The sequence below is a fragment of the Prinia subflava genome, chromosome 4, assembly GCF_021018805.1.
Source record: "Prinia subflava isolate CZ2003 ecotype Zambia chromosome 4, Cam_Psub_1.2, whole genome shotgun sequence".
Taxonomy (NCBI): domain Eukaryota; kingdom Metazoa; phylum Chordata; class Aves; order Passeriformes; family Cisticolidae; genus Prinia; species Prinia subflava.
The window spans coordinates 15,782,807-15,803,843 of NC_086250.1; the positions used below are offsets into that span (position 1 = coordinate 15,782,807).

At 39.8% G+C, this 21,037-nt stretch overlaps 1 protein-coding gene across 6 annotated transcripts in view; it reads right to left on the bottom strand.

Moving 5' to 3' along the window:
• BICD1 (BICD cargo adaptor 1) overlaps nucleotides 1-21,037 on the bottom strand; it is a 160,559-nt gene that overhangs the window by 11,364 nt on the left and 128,158 nt on the right. For 2 of the 6 annotated variants that reach the window (XM_063395620.1, XM_063395621.1), the window contains exons 6-8: nucleotides 19,162-19,313; nucleotides 12,099-12,416; nucleotides 10,939-11,129 (exon numbers count right to left, since the gene is read on the bottom strand). In XM_063395620.1, the coding sequence (XP_063251690.1) occupies nucleotides 10,939-11,129; nucleotides 12,099-12,416; nucleotides 19,162-19,313 (661 nt within the window). Of the gene's footprint in view, nucleotides 1-10,938; nucleotides 11,130-12,098; nucleotides 12,417-19,161; nucleotides 19,314-21,037 lie in introns of those variants that run through there. The other 4 variants (XM_063395619.1, XM_063395617.1, XM_063395618.1 and 1 more) reach the window with 3 other exon arrangements.

The window sequence follows — 21,037 nt, forward strand, 5'->3', positions numbered from 1 at the left end:
AAAATCACATTGAAAGAAGCCTGTTACCTGTACTTTACAAATATCAGGCCCTGTCAGTCAAGCTACAGAGCGAAAGGACAATCTGTCATTTATGTAAAAGGTACTTGGGGCACAGATTGCACTTTTTGGTGTGTCTTCTGATACTACCAAGAAAATCATTCAATAAAGTTATTAAATACAGACTATCTTATTTCTCCATAATTTTCACTTGCTGTTAAGAAATAAACCACTTTGAGGCAGGGGATGAGCTGGCTGATCTCAAGTCCTTTTACAATTCCATGAATCTGTAACAAAGAAATCAATTTTACTGCTCATTTCAACCACAGATGGCAAAGAGGAGCTATTGTACACAGAAATTCACATGTCACTTTTCACTGAATTCAGCAGGACTTGTGCCTGCACAGCATTGTGATACTATCTAACAACACTACTGGCTCTACTGGAAATTTGAGGTTTGACTTTTCCTATATGTTAGTCCTATTTCGATTTTTCAATTCCTGACATTTTAGCCACTTGCACAATGATGATGTAAAGGGCTCAGAGATTTCCTCTCTCACAGATTAGCCACTGCTGATTTTCCTTTGGAAGCTAATGCCTGGTCCTAATCAGGCTAATCAGCTCCTGATGTAAGAGCATTAAAAAAAAAAAAAAAAAAAAAAAAAAAAAGCAACCAGGCTCAGAGAAACTACATCTGCTCACATGAGCACTGAATGTGCTGGTATAAATTATCTGCTGAGAGAAAATCTCACCAAAAAGAAAGCATTTTTCCTGTGGTTCCCTTTGGCTCAGTCACAAAAACAACAGGTTTTCCTGGTGTCACAAGATGTGCTCTGCCCTCCAGTCTGTGAATTGGGTGACTCTGACCAACAGGTCTGCTTTACTGGGTTATTTGTGTCTGAGATGGATTTGCCTTCTGTTGACATCAGCAATGTCCTCAGTGAAAAATCTACATGCAAGCATTTCCAGTCCCACCTGCTCAGGACCCAGCACACTGCAATGGCTATTTCAGCACATTTTGACTCTCAGTAAATTCCTAATCTCTACATAGTGCTCTCAAACAACAAGACTACTCAGAATCCCAAGTTAAGCATAATAGACTTTTAACTGCATTTAGTTTAGTTATCAATGAATTTATTTTCCTTATATCTGAAAGGGTAAAATTGAGAGCCAAACAGCAAACCAATCAGCAGGTACTGTTACATATTCTGCATTTCTGATATGAAAACATTGGGAAAATCTCTTCTTGATAAATGAAAATCTGTCAATAAATGTTTATGACCAAATGGGAGATTGAGGCTTTTTAAGTCTGTTGAAACAAACCTTTCCTAGCATCCCATTGATCACTTCAGGCCAACAGAAATTCCTTCTTTCCTAGGTAAAAGTTTTCAGGCTATCTGACTTTGAGTTACGCTACCCAATGTCAATTGAACTTGCTCCACCAAGTCTGAGGAATTTGATAATGTGTCTATGAAACTGTTATCAACAATTTAGTTGAAAAGAGCAGCTGTCTCCACTAAAATGGTCATGAACTGTTTTCATCCCTGCAATGTCAATTTAATGGGAAAGAATGAAGGGTCAATAGCATGAGTTGAAAGTACTGGGCAAAGAACAGATCAGTAGCCTTCTAGTTGTGCAGATGTAAAAATGTGTCACATCACAGACCAAGACTTACAAAGAAAATAAATCAATCCTCTCTGCTCAAAGGTGAGGAACAAGGAAAATTTCCAAACCAAAAGACAAATGTGAGATGTCAAGAAGAATAGGGCAGAGGGTTCTAAGATGCTTGCCCTCCTTGCCGAGATTTGTAGAGATGCTTTCAAGCTGCAATCTGACAGGATGAGAAAAGTCCCCAAACTGTTTATATACAGGAGTGACAAAGACATAAGTTTATACAATTATTTGACAGCTGGTTTCACTTATAATTTATCCTCATTTTTCTAATGAATGACAAGAAAACTTTGACCTTCTTCGAGGCGAAGAGGAACTTTAAGAGGTAATAGTTACCACAAAGAACAGCTGGTGAGAGGATAGATGTGACTTACCTCCAGAGAAAGCCACGAACAATGGCACAGGTCAAAGATTAGAAGAGTGTCTCCCTTCTCCTGCTTCCAGGGTCATTTTAGTCTGTAAATGACACAGTTACCTCTGCCCTACACACAGCCCCAGCAGACTGGTCTGTCAGCTGAACACTGGACACAGCTCCATGTTTCTGCAGGCTGCCCTGGAAGGAGAGGGCTGCAGTGGAGCAGCCACTGGGGTTCCATCTGGAGTTCCATCTAATCAGCCCCAGCTTGCTCAGGGCAGGATTGACTCAGCTTGTCCTGGCCTGTGAGCAACAGGAGCGGTGTAGGAGGACTGGCCCTTGTGCAGAGCCATTCTACCAGTCCATGAGAGCCAGCCCCATCCTGGCACAGCTGAATAAAGTTCACCAGGTGCTGCTTAGCTCCTGCGTATTTTCCAGCACCCACATTATCTGCAACTCCCCACTGTCTGAATTTTACCTCAGTTCCATTAAACTGAATAATGGGTCGCTGATTGGAGATAGAGAAATGTGTCAACCAAGTATCATTTTCAGCTTTCTTCATGGTAAAGGTTATCTACTATGAAATTCCTGTGTTGAGAGTGCAAGTACACAGGTAACTCACACTTTAAGCTTGCTATTCAGGAAACTTAATAGCTTAGATTACTTTTGATTGGAGAAGTTACAACAACAATTAATTCTTCCACTACTTATTTCTTAGCTTTCTTAAAAACTGTTTGAAGAATAAGAGATGCGAGCATGCTGCTGAACTCCCATTAACCTAAGATGCAGTCCTAAGATGCAGTAGACCACCAGTAGGATACATCTAAAATCCTCATCTCCTGTCATCTCCCCATGCCCAGCTTCTTTGTCTTGCAAAGCAGGCTCAGGAATGTTCCACTGTTTCTACAGTCAAGCTCCTGACACAGGCCTTCCTTCTGCTCCTCGTCCTCTGAGCACTTTAGGATAAAGTCAAGCAGAGTTAACCTAGCAGAGGGCCTGCTGTTAAATGCTTCTCGAGAGTAAGAGCAGGTAGGGAGTTTAACTGCTGTTTTCTCATGGCATTCAGGGAAATGCTGTCTATCCTAGCAATTTCCACAGACAGACTCATGGAGCATCACTGACAGCTTCACACACTGCCTGGCACACGGCACAGACAGCCGTGGTTTAGTAGGTCACTCATTCAGGGGCCTTCCAGAACACGTCAGGTTCCTTGGCTATGTCCTAGTGAGTTCTTCCATCTATACAGCAGCTACCCTGTATGGAGTGTTTTTACCCTTAATTCCCTTATTCTGCCTGACTTCACCTGTATTTTCTTTTTAGACATGAATTATGCCAAATCTAGCTGTTCCCCCATCAGTCCACGTGTTTCAGTGGTAATGTGCCTGCTAGCTCAAAATACAGTGATAAAGACACATCCTAGCCTTGGCTTTTCCTGTAGCTCATATTAAGAATAGCTTTTAAAAAAGAAACGATACCTCATCATTAACAAAATTAGTGAAATGCATTTTTCTCCAGTTACAGGCTCAGAACATTAAGAGGTTTCTTATCAGCTCTGTAGGCTTTTTCATACTACCTATATCATGATGTGCTTATGTTGTTTCTCAAATGGTTTCTGTGAATGCTTCAAATAATTCCTCATTAAATCTACTGAGAAGCTAAATAATGGGTTAGTAAAACAGCAGAAATGGAAATGGCATAAGCTGAAAAATATATCTTCAGATCCTTTCTTTTATACACAATTCATAAAAAGCACATTTAGAAAGGTCTGATGATTCATGAAACACTAAAAGACACACATATTTTAAACATTTCAAAAGAGGAAAAGAAAGGTCTTAAATTACATAAATCATTACATTTCAGTCTTGTTGTTTACCATGGAAACATAAGTCAAGGATACATTTCAGGTCACAAAATCATCCAGAGCAAAAATATATTATAATACACTATTATATGGATAAAGAAGGGCAGGATCCAAAGTTTGAAGTCAGTGGGAACAGTAACTTTAGTAAGCTTAGGAAGAAACAACATAAGTTACGATTATAAGGTTCTAAGCCCCTAAAAAAAGCAGACAGGGAGATAGTTGCAGTCAAGGACACCAGTCTTGCTTAAAGAATTGTTGTGAGCTTCCTCCAAACACCACAACATCCCAAGGAACTGCTCTATTAGAGAGCTAAAATGTCAGTATGTCTAATATAAACAGAGACTCACTTCCATTTTGCCTCATTTATGAGGCAAAAAGCACAATATTGAATATTGCCGGGTATTTGATGGCAAAAATTAGCAAGTCATGAAACCACATTAAACCTTGTCATAAAAGAAGACAGAGATGGATGATTTTTATCACCAACATTGTAAGGCTATTTCAATATCTGTTTTAGTTAATTGATTGGACTGGATTCCAAAGCCCAAAATTCTCAGAGAAAGCAACAAATATCTGGTAAAATGCCCTAAAGATTTGATGTGTCACCTGTACATCTGTTTAGCTAGAAAAAAAACAGAAGTCTAAACACTGGAATACTGGAGAACTTCAACAAATGATGCTAATGTAAACCATTCCATCCAGCAATGATGTCATAGCTTAGATAGAGAAAAATGTCAATAACTTTTTAATGAAAATATACAGCAGAAAGGCATGGATTTCACTGCAATCTTTTTTAACGTTTGATCAAACAAATTAGGGCTTCCATGAAAAACTGATTTTATTTCAGGATTGTTTTCTTTATGTAGTGAAAAAAACATAATTAAAAAATAAACTAAACTCGTAGAACTGCAGTGAATTCATGCCATAATAGCTAAATCATAATGAAGTAGCTAAATTATATTGATTGGCATGAAATGTATGGGTTTGGTCTCATCAGTGGCAACTGGAAAGCTAAATGCAAGAGAGGAAAAGCACAGAGTGAAAAGGTCCTGTTCGCAGTGGCACCAAGAGGTAAAAGTACATTTAGCCAGCTGAATTCTTCATCAGTTACAGCCAACCAGTGTCCTTGGCAAGGACACTGTTCCTCCAATTCAAAACAGCCTCCACAGGGACAACACACCATGCTTGAAATAGCATAAATATGCAATGCTCATTAAGCAGAGATAAATGAGCATATCAGATGCAGGACATGGCCCTGAGAGCAGGAAGATATATACATGTACCTGTATATATGCACTGACACTGCTCATCAAACAATGAACACACACAGACAAATATGGCATGTTTACAGAACCCACAAAAAAATAGGACAATGCAGAACAAAAAAAGAGAACACAGATAATAAGGAAATAATGACTGAATTATCCCATTTGTGAAGAGCATCATATTCAGGTTTTTAAAAAAAAACCCTAACACATGATTTTTTTAACACCTACTAAAAACATATAAAATCCATTTTTCATGAAGAGCAGAGACAGATTGAACCAATATTACATGAGTCTCACAACAGCCTGTCATATTGCACAAGCTCAGAGACATCTTGCAGGTACAGGGTCATCATCAACACAAGTACCTTCCCAGTAGATAAAAATACAACATACTTTCTTGGAAGAATTATCCATGAACAAAAGGGCAATCTGTACTCAGACTAAATTTGTGTTACCAGAATAAAGTTGTGCATTTAAAAAAAAAAAAAAAATGGTTCTGCAGAACTTCCATGCTTTGGGTTGCTTGGATGAAGCATATCAAACTTTCCTGAGGGAAATTCAGAACAGAGCAGCCAGACTAGTTAAATATGATATGCCTGGATATCGTATATAATACTGGTGGCTTGGTTAACCACCTGTCCTGCTTTTCAAGAATAAACTCTTTCTCTTAATGTACAGAAAAATCCACATTCTTAAGAGCTCAGTATAAAATCACCTAACTTAAAATCAGCACAGAAAGAGGTATCTAGATCCTAATGATGTTGATTTTCCTCTTCATCAAACTATAAAATTCATTCACAAAGGAGAAGTAAGAAATATTTAAAACTGTTCACTGTGTGACCTAAACAAAGATCTACAAGGCACCCTCCTGGCAGTTTGTTTCTGAGCTGATAGTGTTCCTCCATAACCATCTTTAAAAGAAGCTGTGCTTTCTGACAGTCCTGCTGCTTCAAAATTGAGAAATGCATAAAAAAAGCAAAGTTGAGATATTGAAGTAATACAACAGCAAGGCTTAGAAATTTGTGAGGCGCTTTCTGACATTGGTACTTCAGCTCAAAAGCAAAGCTGAGACTGTTTTTGGCAAAATATTCCTAAACAAACAAAAAATATGCACAGCTAAAGACCTTGAACGTAAATCCTTTTCATCACACCAGGAAAGTAGACACAAACCTCCTATCAAAAATGTATTTCTCTGACCTTTACACAGGCACACCTCTCCAGCCAGCCTCCTCTGTGCAGAGAGGTGTCAGCCTGAAAATCTCTGCTCCTTTTCCCAACCCCTGCATCCAAAAGGGGAGGGTAAGGCAGCTTCTACTCACACCTTTTGAAGAGGATTTCCCATATCTTCACAATCCCTAAACAAGATGAAGAAGCAAGAAGGAGGAGCAAAACCAACAGTCTTGCTTCACATGCCAAGTTCCACTTTAAGGTTATTTAAAGAAAAATACAGAAGGAACATGAGCTTCTGATTACACAGAGAATAACCTTTCATAGAATGTTTTGGAAGGTCACATCTAAAACACTACACTTAAAAAAGGCTCACAATCCAGGAAGAATAAATATTTTAAAATAGCATGAGAGTGTATCTGTCATCCCTTGAGCCAAGAGGGGTTACTCAGCATCTCACATGGCCTATTGAAAGCCCTTAATTCTCTATAACACTCAGAACCACCCTACTCAAAAGACCCCCTGCTCCTTGTTGTGTTAAATTGTGTTTGTGCTATATCAAACAGATCACTGCATTCCCAGGTTTCTTCCTACTCTTCACATTTTAAACCACTCTCAGTGTAAAGGCAAGTAGCAAAGACAACTCTTAAGCAATTTCCCTTGAGTTCCAGCTTAAAGAATTAATTATAAGACTTCCTAGTACCTCAACATTTGGGTCATTGAGATTTTTTAATTTTCATTTTCCTTGTTAGCTTTAAAAACTACTTTCCACCTACAGATTCTGTAAGTTAGGCCTTGGTGACACTCTAGGAATTGCCTTTGGGATAGAGGTTTTACAAATGAAGTTACATTTTATGGTAAGAATGCAAACCAACAAACAAGAGCTAGCTATTTGTACCATATTGTGATTCATATATGGTTTACTGTAAGTATAGAGCTACGTCAGAAATTAATCTTGGATTATGTTTTCAGTACCTATTATATACTCTTAATTACATATGGTAGGTGGTGAGTTTAGTGCCTGAGCAGTTGCTATACTATTATGTGCCATTCTTTGTGCTGTCTTTATCTTCCACATTAGTCTCTTCTTGTGGGAATTAAATGCCAGGCTGTAAATCACTCTTGAAAGACAGCTGAAAAGCAAGCATGCTTTCAGGTTTAATGTGCTTTCAGAAATGAGCAACCCTACAAAAGCACCTAATTTTGCAGGTGGTTTTTTTTTTTTTTGGTTGGTTGGTGGGGTTTTTTACAGGTTTTTAGAAGAGTGATTTTATGAAACAGTTTGTAACAATGAAGAACAATTACTCTAAATATTACAAAAATACAAACTTTGGATCACAGCAAACTAGCATAGTTCTATTGAAATCCATGGGACTATGGCTTGGATCAACCAAATATCTGATCTCAGCTGGGCTTGGAATTTGAGGGAAACGTGTTACATTTAAGGCTGCTACCTTCCTTTTTCTATTGTGATAAAATAAAATAGATATGACCATACAGAATTCTCCAACAGGATTGCTCACTATGATCTTATGATGTGTATCCCTTCAAAATATTAAATACTTCACTTTTTACAGCATTTTCCTGTGTGGGACTTTAAATACTAAGCATAAACAATAGGGGAAAGAAGCATCCACCACATTTTGTTTGGAGAGCACTCCAACAAAGGAGATTTTCAGGTGGTTTGCTGTTGACTCTGAGTGAGAACTGCAGCCACTGGTTACTCATAACCTGTTGGGAAACCTTTTACTTCAGGTACATCTTCCACACAAGGATCTTGATTTAATTTTAAGCTAAAATACCAGAGCTTTATATTCAAATTTTGGAATTGCCATGCTAAAGCATTTGACAGAGAAAAGAGTGCTGTCAAGGCACATACTACAGGAGACCTTTTTAGTCTTGCTCTTTCCTTGAAGAGGTTCAGAGAACCATATTTCATATTTGGGACTTGGGTATATTAAGAGGCACCTAGTGACTTCATATTCAAGGAGTTTGAACACAACTGCAAAGGAAAGGCCATTTTTCAGTGTTACACACTGCCAAACCCAGCCCTAGGCTTTCTATATGCCCTGAGTTTTTCATGTACTTAGGAAAAAAACCACAAATGCTTCCAAAGCTGGGCTGGAATTGTGCTGGGCACACTTGGCTGTTACCAGAAGAATAAAGACTTGAAAGTGTAAAAATACATGTCAGCAGAACAGAAGCAAAGAAGAAATGAACAACAAAGCTAAGTGCATGCCATTACCTAGGAGAAATGGAACAGGATACTTTGGAAAAGCACCGAGTGGTATTTTTAGCCCCTGCGGGCAGTTGAGAGCCATTAGTTCAATTAGAAAGCCCAGATCAAGTCGTGCTGTCACAGCTTTGTGTCAGAGGTACCTGCATGCTGATTTAAAGCTCAGGGCATTCAAATAGAAATCGAGCAGGACAGGAGAATCTCTTGCTTAACAGGCCTTCAATTCAGCTGTCTTCCTCTGAAGAAGGCTGCCAGAAGCAGTCCAGCTTTCCCTCTCCAGGTATCCAGCAGCAGTCAAAGCAAAGGCAGCCTCTTCTGCCAAACACCAAGCCCAGAAGAAGGAGCAAGAGAAACACAGCCACAGCTTGCTACTGCACGGAGCTCATGGGGCACAGCCACCTGTCCTGTTTGTCCTGCCACCAACTTCAGCTATCCTGGCTCTTGTTCTCCATCTCCAACCAAACACATTCCCAGTTCCAGCCTCCCTGTCCCCACATCCCTGAGAGCTCATGAAACGACAGGGAAGCTCTCACATAACACGGGTGAAAAATTCTTGTGAAGGAAACAGTTCACAAGTTTAAAAGAACAAAACCTAGATGTGTTTCTGTTTAATGTAGGTTTGATTCAGTCTTACTCCACTCCTGGGGACTCAGCCTCAAGCCAAGCTACACATTACTCCAGTGTTTGAATTTGGATGTTACTTTTTTGCACCCTCTCTCAGGAAAAACCAAGTGTGGGTTGCTACACTTCCTTGCTTGACTGCACAAATCATCTGGGAACAGAAGCTCTTTGTGAGACAAGGCTTTTAAACCTCCTCAATAAAAGCAGCAGAATAACATTCTTTGCTATTCCATACTTTCAGGAAACAGATAATTAGACAGATGGCAAAAAATCCTACTTTGTGCATCATTCCTTTCATCAGTTAACAACAGGAAGAAATCTTCCAGAAACTGGTGAAATCAATGATGAATAATTCCCTGGTTAATCCTAAACTTGATTCTAACCTGGTCCTGCCAACACTGGAATCTGAATGCTCAGAAAAATCTCGGGTTTGGACCTGTCAGCCTCACACACTGAGACTAAATCCATGTGATGGTATAAAATTCTGACACATGCATTCAGAAAGCTCAGATTATTGCAGATTCATAAGGACAACTGTAACATAAATCAGTGACCCTGTCTCAAGACCCTTATACTGTAAATATGTAGAGATGTACCTAAAGTGACAGGTAAGACCCCAGACAAACATGATTTTCTGGACAGTTCTACCCTTCAGGCTGCTTCATCCTTCCGTCTCTGTTACTGGACAAAAAGACTGTATCAGTATTTCTCAGTTTGTGGTCCACGCATCTGTGATATTCCATGAGATATCGGATGCTTCTTTCTCCCATTCCCACATTTTTCTCCTCAGGAGACAGCTCTTTGATTTATTTACTGCAACACACCCTAGGAAAATATCTTGTTTAGACTCTCTGCAGTTTTACACTTGTCCTCTGAGTGGGTGTTACTTGCATGGCACTACTCAAAGGCAGCTCTGAAACTGATGGCACTAGGTGAGAAATGTAACTACTACAGGGTACTGCTCAGCTTCCCAGAATAAACATTTACCTGAGCAGAAAATGCTTTTATGGGGTTTAGGTTTCACATTTTCTACTTATGCTTTTTGTGTATAATATATTTCAAAACAAAGAATGAACAAAATTACCACCAGACAAGACAGGGCCCAGTTAAAGGCTAAAGGTCCTGCTCAGGTGCAGAAGACAGTATTTATTAGCTGTTCTTTCAGGAGAAGAAAGCTATCACACCTTTGAAATGTCATACTGGTTTGCATTTCCTTTCTATGCCTCGTTCAAAGCAGACACTACATTTTGGCAGGAAATTAAGAGCAAGCCCTTCCTGCACAGATGAACTGCATGACTCAGTTTGTATAAACTAAGCTCTCAGTGAGTTGAACATTGCCCTTTGGAAAACGCTGACTGAATGCTCAGGGTGAGAACATGGGTGCTGCAGGGGCTCCGGCACACTGCCAGCCGCTCCCTCGCTTCCTCACACACCTGACTCCTCTATCCCGTGGGATTTGTGTCTTCCAGGGGGAACTACCACTGCCACCACCAGGCTGAGCTCCACCCAGGCTCAGGGGTGCAGCCTCTGTGGGTGCCAGTGGGACTGCACCCACATATACCACAGCAGGACTTCCCACACTGCATCTGAAACCAGTTTGGGCCACTGCCGGCAGAATGTCCTCTCCTGCCACCTGTGACACAGGAGGAGACATTTTGCTCTTCAAGAAGGTGCCCAAATTAAATCACATCTGCAGTGCTGGGAGGGTCCCCTGCTCTGCTAGCCACTCAGCACCACATGCACCCAAGGAAAAAATGTTTACCTGGTATGGCCACGGTTAACCTTTTTTCCTTGCTGAGACGGTGCCCATGGATGAATTCACTCATGGAAGGGGGGCCCCTCAGAAGATATGATTCTGTGGAGGCGGGATGAGGGGGGGCTCTTAATAATTTCTGGAGGTAGGTCCCTGAAGTCCTGGGATGGCTCTGATCACAAAGGGAAGGTGAGAATAGTCTTGCAGGAGATCCAAGAAAAATACATATGGAAACAAAAGAGTTTTACTTTAATTACCTTTCAAAGCCTCACGAATGACAATATCATCTTAACTTGCTTAATAGGTAAAAATCAACTATCGTTGACACCCCACATCATTTCCAGAGCAGGACACCTTGCCTGCATTGGAAATCCTCATTCACCTTAGGGAAGGAGGAGATGAGGTTGGGTTATATCTCAGAATCCTCAAATCAGCTTGTGCAAGGCTCCCTGATTGTTCTCTTGGTTTTGCATTGTGATTAGAGCATACAAGAAAAGGGGATGATTATCTAGGACTTCTCTAACAGAGTCCTCTTCATCTTCAAAACCATGGAGATGCCCACACCCAAGAGAGTTTTGGCAGGGGCAGGCACAAGACATGAGCTCACTACTTGAACAGCAAAATATTTGCATTAGGTTATGAATGGCAGCCAGCCCCTTCAAAAGGTTTTCTTGCTCCCATGTAGAAAAATTGATTTGAGTGAACACATCCATATTCTTTTCACACTGATAAAGAATAAGTGAGCACCAGAGCTTAACAAAGAAATGCAGTTTCTTCCATGTTAAGCACTAAAATGCTCATAGAGCACAATCCTTTTATTTCAGATGCTCATTATGGAAAACCATAGGGAAAAGTTAAAGAAAACTTGTTAAAGAAAATACATTCACACTTAATATTAAAGACATACAAGATGCACCGAGACACTGACAGAATATAATTCAGAACACTGCATTCAGAAGGAGGAAATAACAGTGAGTAGGTGGACCAGAACCACATGTTGCCAGGCTCTGAATTTCATATTCATATCCTCCCCGCCTCCTTCTCCCCAGTCAAAGTACAGAAAGAAAAAACAAAAGTAAAAAAAGGAATCATTATGTTTATAATTCAGCGAACGGCTTTAACGCAAGTCTGGCTACTGCACTGTACTGTAAAGATCACTGCATGCATACCTTTTCCTCTGAGTGCCACTGCTGACCAGTAAGTTTGGCTGCTGTGGGCCCTGACTATGCAGGAGGAAAGTGTCTATGCTTGGCACGGTGGCTGATGCCTCCTCACTTACTTTAGGGCTGCCGATCTTGCTCTTCCCCAGCTTGCCTTTGCTGCGGCGGGATTGCTCGTGGTCGAACTCTAAATCCTCCAGTCGCTGGGTGAGGGCCAGCTTTTGCTGGATAGCCATGCGCAGCAGAGAGTTCAGGGTCTTCTTCTCATCCTCCGCAGCCGCCAGCTGCCTCTGCATCTCATCCAGCTGCGTGACATACTCATCGCACCTGCGGAAAAAGGCAGGAATCTGGGGAAACGGCCCGAGAACCCACTCCAGCAGCCAGCACATCCCCAGGCTGCAGTTACAGAGCCGGACTCAGACCTCAGATTTTGCTGACCCTGCTCCTGGCAGCAGGCAGCCTGAATCCTCCTGTTCCCACTTTGAATAAATTTGGACTTGGATCTGAATGTCAACACTTCCCATTCAGCAAGGCAACCTGCGCCGATATTAACACAGCCTATGACAATGTAACATGTTTCTGATGCAGATAAAAAGCAATTGGAGGGGAGGTATGGGATTATTTCCAGTTTAGACCACAAATAATAATTTTGGGTGCTGCTTCTACTAGGAAGTCACCATGGATAGTAACATTTACCAGTTAGAAAATACTGTTTTCCACAGGCAGTAATATCCACTTCAAAAAAGCATTACAAAAGAAGACTGCAAGTAGCTTGAACACTTGACACATCAGATTTTGTGAAATGAGAAACCTTCAGGTTTTTACCCTTGTTAACCAATTATTACCATGATTACCATTAGTTACCATTGATTAAAAGGATACTATGCAGGAACCCCACATCTGGAAGTTATTTCACATTTACTGTTGAATCTCTTGGAGGTGTTTGCATTGCTATGGTCACCTACTCCTTTTTAATCCTCAGCTTTTTTTACCCACATGGAAAACCATCTTTTCATTTTCGTTAGATCTCTGACCTCTATAACCATCTTTTTTATGATTTTGTAAGATTTAAGACCAAATTCAATTTTTTTCTGCTTTTAGCAATACTTCCCCAAGTTAACAGGAAAATCAAGTCATTTCAAAATTGTCTTACAACATTTTTTGAAGTAAAATAGCTTCAGTTTGATAGACAATCTAATCAGTAAGAACCAAGAGCAATAAAAATAAATGTATCCCAGCAGTGAGATGCTTCACAGACAGCAGTACTGCCTGACCATCAGACATTTGTGGAAACACCCAAGGATTTTTCAGGTTGAATAATGCAGCTCTCACTGGATCCCCTTCCCACAAGATTCCAGTGAATCTAAGAAGCTTTGCTGTAATTTCAATTGTGTAATGGATGAGGATGTAACTTTATCAGTATCACTTACAGAAAGCAAGCATAGAAAACTGTTTTAGCCTTCCTTATCAAAATGTGTGATGCAATAAACCTTTGAATTATTGTGAATTGAGGGATGAAACTAATTTCTCTGAAATTTAATCTTCCCCTTGGGAAATAGAAACAAAGTATACTTGAAAATTTGTAGTTAGTTATTCTTCAGACACAAGTACTTATACATATATATATGTTGCACTCCCCTTTTGAACAATTCAGGCACTGCAAGCGAAATTATTAAGTCAGATACAGCTTTATCTACACTTTCAGTATTATCTTTCTTCTACAGGATCTTAATAAGCATGATTGTTGCTACCCAAGCCTTGAGAAAAAGAGACCCTTATGAAATGCCAGTTGGTTTAAAGCAAACTTGCACACCTATTATTGCTCCAAACTGTGAGATCTCTGTTGATGCTTAAGTCAGTTTCCTTGACAGAGACATGAAATCAGCATTCTGAATATTATTCAGAATTCCTATTCCTAATTAATTCACTTTAGTGACTGTGTTATCAGAGTTTTAAACCATTCTAATAACCAGATGGGTCTTTCATTCATGTCCTTTATTCCCCCCTACTTTCCTCTTTGTCTAGTAGACCTCTTTTATTTCCAAATATGTCTCCCGTTGAAAATTTTTTTACGCTACCACTAGAGGAATTAATTGCCTTCCTTTGATATTCCAATAAATCCATTTTGGTTTTGGAAAAAGATTGATTTTTCTCAGACCTTAGGAGGTGTTCCTGGCATTTGCACATCTGATTTGTAGAACAGCCCAACCAAACAGTTAAGAAAGAAGTGCCATGAAGGTAGATATTACTAAAGCAATCTTAGACAAACCTGTTATGAGAAATCTGGGTGTACCAGATGCTGTTGGCTGATCTCATACTTGAGGCAAAACCAATCTCACTAATACATTTTCCAACAGGTCTGATTAATTACATGTCCTTCCTAGAAGTGTCCCAGTAACAGCAAGCCCACATTTCTGGTAGCTCACTGCAGTGTTTGGGTGGTTTCAGTCATCTGACCTCCACCATGACTTTAAGTTTCTAATTATTTTTCACAAACACATGGTCTATTGTCTCTGGGTTCTGCTGCTCTAGCGCCTTTTTTTTTTTTTTTTTTTTTTTTTTTTTTTTTTTTTTTTTTGAGTAAGAGTGTTCAGAAAGGTTAAACCTAAATCACCCAAATCAAGGTTTTCATTAACTTTAGAAACTGCTGAATTAACAGCCTCAGATCTCCTGGAATTTTGCAGCAGTGCAGGTTATTCCGTGTAGTGGGAGGTAACTAGTGCCTGCAGCCACAGCTTTTCCTTTCACCGAAATATTCCCAGCTATGTGCAAGTGTGGGATAAAAGGAGAAGTGTTTCCAATTAAAAAAGAAAAAAGCATTGCACACATTTATATTGCCTTTCGACCACACATTTGATAAACTCATCAGAAAGAAGAAAAAGTTTAAGGATCTCCTAAAGGAAAAAGGCAAAGAGCTTCTAAAAAGGATGGCTTCTGGCATGGCAGAGATCATTGCAGGGCTCCAGGATACCCCAGGGCTCTGAATGGGTCTTTCAGGAGGTTTCAAATGGGGATACCAAAAGTTAGGTTATGTCCTCCTGAGTCAGAATTCTTCCTCAGTTTCCCTCTTGCCCCAGGACAGGTTGTAAGCTGCAAGTGACTATTGAATAAACAGCATTGTTTTTTTGCTGTCTGCTGGTGTACGAACAGTTAGAGTAAAAGTCAAGGTTTCACCTATTTTTCATTTCTCTCATCTCAGAAAGGAAGCAGACAGACACATAAGCCCACTTATTTTTTATGAACTGATCCAAGAAGCTTATGTAGGATTTTAAGGGATTTCTGGTTCCATCTATCCCTCTTGTCTAGGAACATAAAGCAAATACCACATCAGGCTTATGTGTAATTTAGGTAACATAAATCATAGCAGAGCTTGAGCTAAAACCTGGTGACACTGACAGTGACAGGTCCCTACTCTAACCATATAATCATAATTCTCTTCTGTTCACAAATGCTTTCTCAGCTCCAGGGGCTGTCCAATCTTCCTACTCCGTCTCTTCAGCACAGATTTTTCTTCAAAAATTAACATAAGAAAATATTTTGATAGATGAAGAATAAAATCCATGCCTGCAGTGTCAGGACTATGGCAATACCACAAGCAGTATTTCCTGCTCTCTCCTGTTACATATATCTGTTTAGGCTGGGAAAGCAAGAAGTGTAAGGATTCAGTGAAGTTTGCTTCCTGAATCACTTTAGGATCCTGTTTAAATGTAATTCCTTTTCTCCTTCAGCACAGGACTTCCTCTTACAGGGCAACACCTACTCTAGACTGGAAAGCTAATGTTTTAAATAATTATTTATTGTACCTCTGGATGAGTGCTGCTTACTGCTTCACAGACCCACAGATCCCACTCTGGGTAAGCAACTCAGGGTTAGGGCGAGGGGAAACAACAGGAGGGGCAGGAAAGGCTTCTCTGGGAATACTAGAAACAGTCCATGACAAAATAAGCAGGTTAAAGGTGGCACACAGCCCTGACATCTAACAAACTTCAGCTCTGCTTTGCCAACCCCTTGAATCCCACAAAAGAGATTTTACATGCTGTTGATTTCTTTTCCTGAGAGAGATGCTCTGGGAAATATTCTTGACAGGTGCAAACCACATAAAACCCAGAAAGGGACCACAAAGCTAAAGAAAAGTGAAGGAGGAAGCTGTAGGTATCAGAATCTCAGAAGAATCTCAGAGATTTTGGGGTCAAATAAGCTGCTCCAGACAGAAAAAGGGCAAAAGTAGAGAGACAAGCAGGACAGAAAGACTTTTGAGACAAAGAACTGAAGAAAGAACTTAAGGAGTGAAGAAAGAACAAGTGTCAGGAAAAACAGAAAAAGGAAGGCTCGTGCTTTCTGCATAGGGGAGCTTTGGAGGAAGTGTCAACTTTGCTGTTCAGACCAGAAATGGATTTGCTGTGCTCTCTTTATAACATGTGCCATGACCTATATCCAGTGTATTTGAGGAAAGAGCCATACAGTTCAGCACCAGATGAACATCCACTTGGGGACCAAAATGATGGTTTATGTAAAGAGACAAGATATTGTTTTATTGAACATATAAGCAACCATTTCCAGATCTATAATACAATTCTACTATGAAGAATGATCTTCCTATGGTACAAATTCAGGAGTAAGTATCATGTGATGCACTATAACCATGGAAACCACTGTTTTATTCAACTAAAGACTAAACACTTGCCTTTTTATGCTGAAGGTTGCTACTGCATCTAATATTACTGCACAAAACCCTTACAGCCTTGTATTTTCAAACATACTTCTCTCCTTCTACAGACTTTTAGAGTATATCAACTCTGTCATTTAAACAAATGTTCTTCCAAATGGACTATTTGGAATGAGTCAATGATTTGATCGTTTAGGAAGATTGATTAAATTATAAAGGCCATTAAACTCCATGCTAGGGAAGAAAAATGAATATTTTACAACAGAAAAATCTATAGGAGCATAATGATGTGGAAGACCTTGCAGTGAATAATTTTTTATAACTGTGCTGAGAAAACACTGGGCAAAACTTAGGATCTCAAGTGCAGGGATACATTCCATAGGAGATACATTGAGTGTTTAATCACTAATACATGGAGCTTACCAACAGCAGTAAATTGGGTGGGGTTTATCTCTACTAACATTAAAAATTTTTAAACCGAAAATGTGTAACTCAGCAGGGCACACAGACTCCCTTTACAGTTCATAGAAGAAGAACAGAAGATTCTTTACATCCTACACAGAAGGCATCTAGAAAAGACACCTGGATGAGTGGCCTCAGTGAAGCCTAATTCTCACAGAGGGGATGCTGCTGCCTCCTATCAGCTCTAGGATATGCCTTGAACCCAACAGAAGTCTGCACTCAGGATGCCCAAACTGGGTAAGCAGCATTCAGTACACCAACAATCTAACATTCCCTTTAATTAACTTCTAAAGCTTTGCAAGCTACTTGTACCTGGTATGTTGATGATTTATGACGCATGCAGGATCCTTGTTTGCTTTATCCTCTGCTCTGGAGCTACTTTACCCTCCCTTCCATGAGCTCTTACAGAGTTAGAACATTCCTGTGTCTCCTAGAGCTTGCAGGGAAAGATCAACACATGCATTTCCAACACACACACACACACACAACTCCTCTTTCTGGAAGAAAATCTTTAGATGCCAGTGAATTCAATCAGGCTACCTTGGTTCACACCACCTGCTGAGCTGGGTCTCCATTTCCATTATGTCGTGACACGCACTCCTCTGACCTGATGGACCTATGAGGAATTTGTACATGGCAACAATGTCACAACATACAAATGCCCCTTTTCTCCTTCCTTCTCACTTCTCCCAGCTGCTGCTGCCACTGTTACTAAGCAAAAAAGCATCTTAGAAGGCTGGAAGTGGTGAAATGGCACTGCTGGCAGCACTGAAGAGATGTTGGCAGAAGGCACAAAGATGTCTTATCACTTATGGACTAAAGCCCAAACAAGAAATCCGTACTGTGTTTTACCATAAGAGGGGAAAAAAAAAAAGTCTTTCTTGTGTATTTCCAAAATAAGAATTTATTGATGAAAATGCTGGATCTTTTAAACAAAAATATTTTTAGGTAATCTTTAAAAAAATATATTTTTAGGTAACCTTTTAAAAAACAAGAAAAATGAGAAGACACACTCTTAAGCGGTGCCAGGGAAGGTCTAGGTGGAAGAATTTCTTCACAGAAGGGGCTATTAGACATTGGAGTGAACTGCCCAGGGAGATGGTGGAGTCACCATCCCTGGGGATGTTTAAGGAAAGCCTGGACATGACTCAGTGCCATGGTCTGGATCACAAGGTGGTGTTGGGTCATAGGCTGGACTCAATCTCAGAAGTATTTTTCAACCTAGTTGATTCTGTGATTCTGTGTAAAACCAAAAGCTCTTCTGAAGAAGATGTGGGAGAGAGAAAGGTGAAAGTTGATTAATTACCATCCTGCCAGGAGGAACTATGTCACAGAAGATAAGTGAAGCTCTTATACTGTGAAGGAGAAGATAATAAATTGAACATCACAGTGGGAGAAAATAAGAATTTATGCTGGAGTGGGAAATTACAGTGACCTTACAATTATTAGCACTGGATTACAGCTGGTTGATTAAATAGATTTTACTACTGGTAAGTAATAAGTCTCACTCTAATGGAAACGTGGGGTTCTGAAGATCATCATTAACCATACGATAGCTTTACATGACAGAATCACTGGGTACTTCTGAATGGGAAAATCAGCCACATAAATCCACTGTTTGATTTTCACTTTAAAAAACCCTATAAATGCAAATATGCTGAAGGCTTATATTGTCATTTGTAACACTTTACTCAAGGTTGTATTGACATTGCTATTCTTCAGCTTTATTTTCCAAGACATGCATCTCAGCAGCACTTGAAATCTTGCAAGTTTTGCACAGTGTGCATTCTAGGACTCATTCACCTTCATCCAGCAAACCCCTGACCACGCAGAAAATAATTTCTCTATCCTCCTAAGCACCCAATATAGACAGCCAAGTGTGTTTGCACTTAGCACACACACGTTTACAGTGTTGAGCCGGATGGTGACACCATTTCCCCTTACCTGGTGGCAAACATCGCTCTCAAGGATGAGAAGGTTGCTGCGTCTTCCTTCAGAGCCTTGAGCTCATTCCGCAGTTTGGTCATGGTCTCGGTCACCATTGCTTTTTCATTTTCGTATTTGTTCTTCAAATTGGCCAGTGCCACTTCAGCTGTCTAAAAACATTAACAAGAATATGTGCTTATGAGACAGAGATCGGAGAAGAGCTGAAATCCCGTGCCTGATTTTGATGTCCTTCATTCAGACAGTAAAAGAAATTAAACCTGATCTTCACTGGACTGCACACTTTAACTTCTTCTTTTAAGTCGTGCTCCATTAAAGCAGGAAAAGGAGAAAGCAGCTGTAAGGACAAAGCTCATTTCAATGGCAACTGGCAACAACTCAGCACCTCAAGTATCTCTGCAGAACTGTGCAGCTTTATGTGGAGGGCTCAGACAAGTGAGTAAAGTTACTACAGGGGCTGCTACCATGCTGTTCCAGCTGCAATAAACAACCAAGTGTGTCTGCTGGCCACTTTGCAAACAGGACACGGAGCACACGAGGCTCAGCCTCTGCAGCCAAGTTGTGAATGGCTGTGTTTGGCCTCAAGCCTCCTGCTGCCTGAGGCTTTCCTCGGGCACAGGGACAGCCAGCACCTGGCAGCTTGATTTAGCCTGAGAACTGGCAATGTTCACTGCTGCGCAAAACAGCATTATTTTAGCAGTTTTAACCACTAAAAATAATTTTTTAAAAGAGAATAAAAAAGTGTAAATTACAGTTTTCATTTAACAGGAAAGCAATGCTTTGTATTTGTCCCATTCCTAAATTTTTGCTGCTCTTTCTGTTTTCAATTTCATTTGTTAAATTTCTTTAATTTACTACTGTACTGCTTTTAATAGTTACATTTGTCTTATCTTTGCAAGACTCAAACATTCTGCTTTACCTGTGAATTTAGTATCCCTTTGAAGTTACTCAAAATACATAGCTTTATACCTACTGCTGCTTGAGACATTTAAAAATACTGCCTTTGAGTGAAACAAAGAAAAATTTTTTTCCTTTTACATTTATTCAGAGGGTGTTATGGTTGTTTTTTGGACTTCATTTACTGTATAATAAGTTGCAGCAATTCACACAGGCAATCAATTTCCTCTGTTGATCTTATGGGCTCCTGAGCCACCACCAGGGGAGAGAAGTTTAAAAGAACATTAGGTTAAAGAAACCAGCAAGGGAATAGGACAGAAGATGGTAATGACCAAACAGTTGGAAACCTATTTCAAACTCAGTTTTCCAAAACTCAATACATTTCCCACTAACAACGTCTCTTAAGCAAAGGACACATTAGAATCTCCTACTAAATTACAACTTTATTCATTTGTGTATTGTTAAATAACAGCATTAAAATAATTTTTAATTGTATACTCACCAATAATATTTTCTTACTTTTACACCAATTTAAAAGAACACATTGTTAAAGGGCAGTAGTAGTATCCACCTATCATTTTAAATAGATGCATTTTTCCAATCAAGATTTGAAATCATCAGCAATACATGTTAAAATTATCAATCACTGTGAGATCTATTTAAATCAATTTTGCTTTTTTTCAACCTTGATGATATAGACTTTGGTGCAGTGTAGGATGGCAGACACCAGGCCATGTCTTGGCAGGATAAAGCACAAATAATCAGATTTTTGTCTGTTTTCAGCCATGACCAAAAATGTGCAATCACAAATTAACAGTAATTTACACATCACTGGAACTGTGCACAATGATCAGACAGATCGTGATCCCCACATTTTATTCTGCATGTCAGGGTAAGTTAAATGGACATGCAACACTACAGGATGAAAATATAGTGTACTTGGTAAATAAAAGGAACAGAGGAAGGACTGTGTCAAAAC